Raw genomic sequence first — 8225 nt, forward strand, 5'->3', positions numbered from 1 at the left:
TCCGACAGGTCAGCACGGCGGAGCCTCGCTGTAGTGTGCCCGCCGCCGCTCCCCGAGCCCCTCCTCCCCCGGCCCGGCCCGGCGAGGCGGCCGTGCCGCGGGGGGCGCTGGAAGCGCGTTTAACGTGCCCGGCCGATAAGGGACGTGCAGGGCCTGGGACGAGGTTAGAAGTGTGAGGCAAAGCTGCCGAATGCTCTGTAGAGAAAGAGCGAGCCTCGGGGAGCCCGGCCCCCCATCGGTCTGGTGGGTGAGAGACTGAAATCGGCGGGCAGTAGTACAAGCCTTGGGTTATGTTTGATAATCTGCCTTTTCAGCAAGCACCAAGCCCTCATCACCCCGAATAAGTCCAGCTTCTTCCGACTTGCTGCAGCAAGCTGTATGGCTTGTCAGTCCTTCATCCCCAGGCGGATTCAGAACAGTTTGATCAGATCTGAGTCTTGTGGGAACTTTGTTATATTCTTGGTGCTGATGGGTATTTTAGCAGTGTAGCAACAATGAAATACTGTATTTTGCTGACGTTGCAACAGACTATAGAGAGCGCACAGCAACTTAGTAACAGGATGTTTGCTTTTTAAGCCTTGAAGATCTGTAATGAGAATCCAGTTATAGAAAAATCTGATATTGTGAGAACTTCACTGTGTACAGCCCTGCCATGAAACTTACTGCTGCCTCATCTGCGAGGCATCGTGGTGCAGCCAGGGTTCAAAATCTGTTTCTGAGAATCATCTGAAATCGTGATTAGTAGTCTCTCAAATGTAGTGTATCTGTGATGATAAGTTGCTGCTCTGATGGTTTCTTACCTTTGGGTGAGGTAGGGCTCTTCTGATAAATTCTGAAGCTGCACAATAGAGATCCTTACTTGGCAGAAACCTCTAGTGCATACCTGGTGTTTGTCTTTCTAGTGCATTGGCCATTTTCCCAGGAGAGCATTTGGCCTTCAGAACAATTCATCTTGTATGCAGTTCACTCAGGTGCTTTTCTGAGGAGTTCCTGGGAAAGAGCCAGGGCAGGAGCAGGACGTATGAAATGTTCTAAGGCAGCCCAGCTGCTTATTGCTCTCTGATATGGGGATTCCTCTGATAGGAACAGTGATTTGCCTACATACGTCTACTATTCAGTAAAAGGATGGTAAGTGGTGCTTCTGGGAAGTTTTGTATCTACTGCATGTGGTGGATCAACCGTACTGCACATGAATGGTGAATCTGACTCTTAAAGGAAATATTGCACCTGTGTTCCGTAAAGCTTTTTCTTGTGCAAGCAAAGACTTTATGCTCTGATGGCCTGCTCTAATTCTGGCTTCTAAATGTTAATCTATAAATTATCTAAACCATAGGCATTTGTTTCCCTTTTCTTTTAGAAAGTAACATAACTTGAGGACTCAGGAGTTATTGAACCAGAAGGAGAGAGCAGGATTCTTTTCTGCATTTTTATCCTGAAACAGTCCCAATCCCAAGACCGAGACATTATCACTATGGTTTTATCTGTAAAATAGATTATACGCTTTCAGTTGCTCTATGAATGGTTCTTACGATAACTTGGATAAAACCTACTTTGTTCTGCAGATCAAGCTTACTGAAAAGAACACTAATAGTTTATGATTTTTTACCAGAATACAAACTAATTATAGCTGTACCTATATTAAATCTATAAAGCTGTCTCTTCTGTTGTGTATGTGACTTTTTTTTTTTTTTTTTTAAGGCAGCTGAGAATGGAGCAACGGGTGTTGAGCTGGATCTTGAATTTACTGCAGACGGTGTTCCCATTCTAATGCATGATGAAACAGTAGAAAGGACAACTGATGGGTCTGGAAGATTGTGTGACTTGACTTTTGATGAAGTTAGGAGGCTTAATCCATCTGTAAAACATAGGCTATGGTAAATGAACTATTGCTATTCTGAAACTACTGTTTCAACAGTGAAAAAAACATTCTTGATAAACAAAATTAATAATTTGATCTGTCACTGATGAAAACTTTTGTAAATTTAAAACTTAGTCCTATATGTTACTTCTCATTGGATTTTAGAAATGTATGAGACCGTATCTCCTTACCCATCCTTGCAATAGGAACAGTGAAGCAGAGTCAAGATGACTGGCTTTCAAGGACAAAATCCATAGGCGTCTAATGTGAAACAGGTTAATCTCTACATAAGCTTCCCCTAAATTGACAGCAGGACACTAAAGATACTGGGAGTTTCACTATACGTCAAAATTGGCTTGAGTAATTACTTCTAAAACTCATTTTATTCATGTATATTTCTTGACTGATTGCACGTTGGGGATTCCAAACATCAGGATTATACTGTTGAAAAGGAGCTAGACAGATTTCCTGGGTAGTCTCAGGTAGGAGCTGTGACCCCAGTGGCTGATTAGGTCCTTTCCAGTGGTATCCAATTTTGATGACAATGCAACTTCTACGGTATCATAAGTGAATCCATTTTAGAGGAAGAACTTTTAGTGTGTGCTCCTGAGACACCGCATTAGGGATTTCCAGACTCTTGTAAATGTACCACCAGTGAGCCTGTGGTACAAGTAGCGTCTTCCCCATCTGTTACTGGAAAGGTGATCACCTCAACCACACAGTGAGAACTTCCACATAGGCAGTTACCGCTGGTCAGCTCTTGTTCACTGTCGCCTTATCAGGAACAATTTATTGGTGTGTGAAGCTGCTTCTCCTGCATCCTCAGCTTGTCTTGCTTATTCTGCCAGGATCTGCGTTTCTGGCTCAGGGTTAGGGAGCGCAGTCAAAGCAGGATGAAGTGGGTGGATAGGTGGTCAGCAGTTGGGACTGGATGCATGTTTGTGGTAGTTGAGGAAGGAGGTGAAGAACTGTGGTTAGTGTTTCGGTGTGGGACACGGGGTCAGTGAGCATTGGATTAGACCTTGAATTTGGAAGTATATAATTGTCTGGTGGGATTCTGGGGGAAAAGGAGATGTGCACATATCCCTCTACACGTGCAGCCTTTTACTGGGTGAGAGAGCCACCGCTGCCATTGCTAGTGGTGCTTGATCCCACCTCTAATACTAGTGTACCAGCAAACTATGTTTAGGAATGCCTAGGAAACAGCTCTGTGTAGTTGGGGATGTGTGTGCCCGTGTGTATGCATGCATGTATCTTGACTGCATTCCAGTGAGGAGTTCTCTGTTTCTACAGGAGCAAATTCCAAGGTGAAAAGGTACCAACTCTGAGAGAAGCTGTTGTGGAGTCTATGCATCACAATCTTATAATCTACTTCGATGTCAAAGGCCATGCAAATCAGGTACCGCTTACTGTACTGAGACACCTTCCTTCACCCTTTCTTTGGGTTTCTAACCTGCTTTTTTTGTTGGTCTCGAACTGATATGTGTGGTACAGTCCCCTCTCTAATATGAGTGAGATTGAGTCTATTTGTGTCATCCAAAGTTGGGCTGTCAAAGCAAAGACAACATGTTCCCTTGTCCTATTCCATTGTCCTAGGAAGCTGCAACTTAAAATTAGCATGAGAATTGTGTGAGTGTTGAGTTCAGCTCACAGCACCATCATGAAACAAAGCAAAGTGAATTCCCTGCCTGTGCTGAGGGGAGCTAGTGTCTCATCTCCAGCCTCAAACTAAGGATCCTGCTTGTCTATAATTTGCATTACTGAAGGGAGATACAGGTGATCAATCATTAACATTTTATGCAAATTAGGATAATTTTTTCTTTAGCATAGCAAAATATAGAAACAAATTATTTTTTCCGCTTGAACTAAACCCTAGGTAGTACTTCAGAATTTTATCCACAATATATTTAAGGGTATTTCAAGCACTGAGAATGCTACTCATTGCTGTAAACAGAATCATGAAAAGGACTTTTGTTGCAAAAAAACCCCAAAATGTCATTTCTGTGTTAATGGTATAAACAGGATGCTGTTTTTCTTCTCCCCCCTTTCCATTTCAATCTTGTTACGCAAAACAGGAAAGTATTTTTGAAGGGCTTTATTCTAAAATAACTTTGCAGTATAAAGTAAATATAAGCATATGTGTAAAGATAACATCTGTGTGTATCTCTAATTGGCAGGCAGTTGACGCCCTAAAACAACTCTACCTGGAATTTCCGCGTTTGTATAACGACAGCGTAGTCTGTTCTTTCATGCCAGACGTTGTTTATAAGGTGATGTTTCCTAAAAGTTTATTCTGGATTTTTTTGGTTCTGCCTGGGAATTTAAATAAGATATACAACTCCCAGTTCCAGATTACTTTTGGGTTGTTAAAATTGCCAAGGCCTTTAAAAAAAAAAAAAAGCATAAATCATAAGTCTCCTGCATAATCTTATTAGATCACTCTGCACTCATTAGACGCACATATGAATCTACAGCAATTCCCTCCATTCTGAAACCTATGTAGAAAAAAGTGCGTCGCTCTTACAGTTGGCATATGGCCAGGTATCTGTGTGCAAGGTCCCTGTTAAATAAGCCTCATATTTTGGTGTAAATGTAAACTATTCTTAAAACTGTTTCCTAATTCTCATTGCCAAGTCCATTTACTATGTATTTTATTCCATTGCCTGACTGTTACGCAATTTTTTTAACATAAGAACAGTTGCTTATTCAGTATGTTTTAAAGAAAAAACAGTAAAATCTCATAAACAGCTTCGTAAAAGAGTTACAAAAGGGTCTGGGCGGGAGGGGGAGAAGGATTCCGGTAGAGCTGCAAATGCAAGCTAGCGCTTCGTATCTAACCTCTCCCAATTTATATTGCTTTTGTATGAATCTCCTTTTTTTTTTTTTGTATGATCTCCTTGATCTTCCAGATGAGACAAGCTGACACAAATGTTGTAACAGCACTAACACACAGGCCTTGGCATCTGAGTCATTTTGGAGATGGGACACCCCGTTTCAATTCCTCCTGGAAACTTTATTTGTATATGATGATGGATGTCATTCTAGATTGGAGCATACACAGTTTCTTGTGGCGATTGTGTGGGGTTTCAGCTTTCCTCATACAGAAAAATTTTGTTTCTCAGTAAGTGTTAAAGCTTGCTAATGTATCGGGAGGCAATATAATTCTATTAGTATATGAGGGTGGAGTTAACATAGTATATGTTAATCAATACGTTCCATTTAGTGTTGTGTAAGGTTGTTTAGATAGTTTCTTTACCGCATGCTATTTTATTATTTTAAGCCTCTCTTTTCACTCTGTATTTTTATGTTAGATCCTAAGTTTAATCTCAAAGGGGAAGAAAACTGTTGCTTTTGCCTGTTTACAGTAATAAAACACCAAAAGATGACGCGCTGTTGTTCTTGATGCGATACTGATGTAAGCCTAAAACTCAGTTGTAGCCTCAGAACTGTCTGCCTTAAATATGGTAGTCAGCCTTCCTCTTACGGTGTCTTTGTTCCTTGCAGAGAGTATGTGAGGCACTGGTCTTCAAAAGGAATTGAAGTGGTTGCCTGGACCGTGAACACATTTGCAGAAAAAAGCTACTACGAAAGCGTCCTTGAATCCAGCTACATCACCGACAGCTTGGTGGAAGACTGTGATCCTCATTACTAGACCTGTGCTTTGTAGACACTCACCGACCTAAATAAACTGTCTTACTCGGGCAGTGAATTACTGAATTCACCATCGAGAGGGTATCCACTGGTGCAGACAGGACTGCTAACGATAGTGCTGGGAAAAGGAAGAGCAGTAGTTCGCTTCTGCTGTATGGTTGGATCTCAAATGCAGAAAAAGCCTCTGTTGCAACACTGGACGAAGCTGAGGTACAGCCATTTGTAGGCTGAGGCGATCGCACTGTACTGTAAAAGGATCGGTTTTGACAAGCTAACTGGGCAATACGCTGTATGTGCAGGCTGCTTTATAATTCTCTGCTTTGTTTAAATCTTGGTTATGAAGTCATATCTGCAATTTTTGGTGGCAAAATTTAAAATCGTACCTTGATTTTAGTAGTTTAAACAGTCTGTTCTACGACTGTATAATAATTTGATGTTGATTTAAGGCATCTTAAAAACATCTACATTACCATTCCCAAAACAGAACCTGAAAATAATGGTGCCGAGACAGAGGGTGAGTATGTTTCCCTCCTACTGCATGGAAAGACGGCTGTGCTGCACCTTGACCAGGCAAAGAAAGCCGACTTCCCGTGTTCAATGTGAAGACTATGAGAATTAATGAATAAAACTTGAGCATCTTCTTCTCTTCCAGACTTTTTAAAAGAACCAAGGGAGGATAGAAGATTATGTCTTCTAATGACACAGCACACGAATGTATTTATTTTTAAAAGAAAGCTATATATTGAGTGCTGGTGGTGGTAGAACAAGTAGAGCTGAAACGTCTTTTTACTTTGCTTATTGTTTGCATGACTGAAGGGCACTCACAAGGATACGTGGGAAACTGTAATCCAGATTTAACTTGAAATGAAAAGAGTCTGCGGTTACAATAAACAAGTATCTGATAGCTCGTGGGTACGGTTATTCTTTATCAGCTGTGCAGCAGTAGATGGATGTAAAATGTCAAAATTAGTGCAGGTTGCTTGCTCTTTTTTCTAACCAGTAAAACCCCCAGGTGTTCTCATCACAGCTACCATCAATGTGCCATGAACAATTCTGGCTCTGCTCTGGAAGGAGCTGGTTGTTAGAGAAGGCTGTCAGTGACTAGCAAGAGCAGAAAACTCCTGTGGAGCCAGCCCTAACATAAATTAGACCACCTTTTCTTAATGGGAAACACATGGAATTGCTGAGTTTAATAATTCCGTTTCAGAAGAATGTGATACCAATTTCAACAGAGATGAGGAATTTGAACACTTAACTGATGGATTGGTTACCTGCTGCAGGTTATTCAGGCATAATCTCCCAAGATACCTTAGTCAAACGTACACATTGCTATACGTGCAGTCTGAACTTCAGTGTTGTTGAATTCATTGTTTCCTTGTTTGGGCGTTGCTGTTTCAGCTGATGTGCTGCACTGTACGCCGGGTGATCGCTTACCACGTCCGAGGGGAAAGCTGCGCTTACCAGCAGTGGAACAGCAGAGTGCAAGGATCGGTGGCACAGTTTAGTACGTTGCTTTGGATATAAACATTCTGGATAGTTAGAGTTAGTTCTCATGCACAGAGCCAACTGAGATTTAAAAAAAAATTGCTATAAAAGAGGCAAAAGGTAATTAAAAAAAAATCAGTCATCAGTGGAAAGAGCTACACAATTGTCCCAATTAAGGTACATCTAAACTTCTGAACTAGCGGCAGATTAATGCTGCCTTCTGCAGGGGGTGATGGATTTTTTGCTTGTAACTTGAACTATATTTAAGCACAAAGAAATGTAGGAGCAAGGGGTGGTTTTTCCTGTCAGGATTATGAGAGCCCCTTCAGTTCATGTCACCCATCCACCTTGTACTGCAGAACCAACGACCTCCATCTTCTGGTGCACATCCTATAGCATGTGTACGTTACACCCTCAAGCAGCTTCTGCCCCGCCATTTCATGAGTGCTGTAGCCTCTACCCTTACTGCTGTGATCTACAGGTGCTCCCCGAGCGGCCAGCGGGAGAGCAAATCAACGTTGCTCCAAAGGTCCGCTTTTGTTGCTGCTCAAGTTGGTGGCACTATTGAGTCACCATCCTCCTGTGAATGCTAGGCCCATATTCAATATTGGCAGCCAGACTCCACAGCTATACATGCAGAAAACCGTAACAAAACTGAACCTCTGATCTCGCATTGTGTGTAAACTTTGTCCTTTCTTCTGTACCTGTGGTAGCTGTTTTTGGGTTGTCTTTAACCTAAATTATGAGCAGGAGGCAAAGATGTGCCTCTTTCCTAAGGCATTTTTATGTCCAAAGCAACAAGGGAAGAATAAACCAGGCAGTAGTAGAAAATGGGCTAAAAAAACCCATTATCATCATGGCAAAGTTATGGCTCTGAATAAAAAGAAGCTGCATCAAGTGTCTCAAAGTCACATATGATTAAAAAAAACCTCAACTGCATTACTTCCAATCTATCCTTTATGGGGAAGAGATATGTCGTAAATTTTTTGTTTACAAGCAGTGGTTTTACACAGATGAGAATTTTGATAAGTAGTCTTAAAAAAAGAGTTCTGATAACCTTTGACATCAAAGCTGGTTTTGAGTGACTGTCATAAACTGTAAAAATGGCTCAGAAAAGTGAAAATGGAATAGAAGCTTAACCTGGTTCACACAAGTTACTTTGCAGCCATTACAAGGTCTCGGTCATTAAGAACAACTGCACTTTAATTTCCTTCTATTTTTATTTGACTAA

At 41.4% G+C, this 8225-nt stretch overlaps 1 protein-coding gene across 2 annotated transcripts; it reads left to right on the forward strand.

Annotated features, from left to right (window-relative positions):
* Window positions 1–1702: 1702 nt before the first annotated feature.
* GDE1 (glycerophosphodiester phosphodiesterase 1) lies at window positions 1703–6413 on the forward strand. 2 transcript variants are annotated; one of them, XM_019472664.1, is made up of 5 exons: window positions 1703–1874; window positions 3152–3257; window positions 4036–4128; window positions 4768–4979; window positions 5363–6413. In XM_019472664.1, the coding sequence occupies exons 1-5, from the start codon at window positions 1768–1770 to the stop codon at window positions 5508–5510; spliced, it is 666 nt and encodes a 221-aa protein (XP_019328209.1). In that variant the 5' UTR covers window positions 1703–1767; the 3' UTR covers window positions 5511–6413. The 2 variants fall into 2 exon arrangements, with proteins under 2 accessions (XP_019328209.1, XP_019328210.1); XM_019472665.1 differs by lacking the exon at window positions 4036–4128.
* Window positions 6414–8225: the final 1812 nt, after the last annotated feature.

Source organism: Aptenodytes forsteri, unplaced genomic scaffold (genome assembly GCF_000699145.1).
Source record: "Aptenodytes forsteri isolate BGI_AS27 unplaced genomic scaffold, ASM69914v1 Scaffold84, whole genome shotgun sequence".
Lineage (NCBI taxonomy): Eukaryota > Metazoa > Chordata > Aves > Sphenisciformes > Spheniscidae > Aptenodytes > Aptenodytes forsteri.

Bases quoted from the DNA above. Each gene is read 5' to 3' on its own strand.
- GDE1 (XM_019472664.1), top strand. From the start codon at position 1,768: ATGCATGATGAAACAGTAGAAAGGACAACTGATGGGTCTGGAAGATTG. The intron at 1,875-3,151 runs GTAAATGAACTA...CTGTTTCTACAG, and splicing joins TCTGTAAAACATAGGCTATG to GAGCAAATTCCAAGGTGAAA. The intron at 4,129-4,767 runs GTGATGTTTCCT...TTGATCTTCCAG, and splicing joins TGCCAGACGTTGTTTATAAG to ATGAGACAAGCTGACACAAA.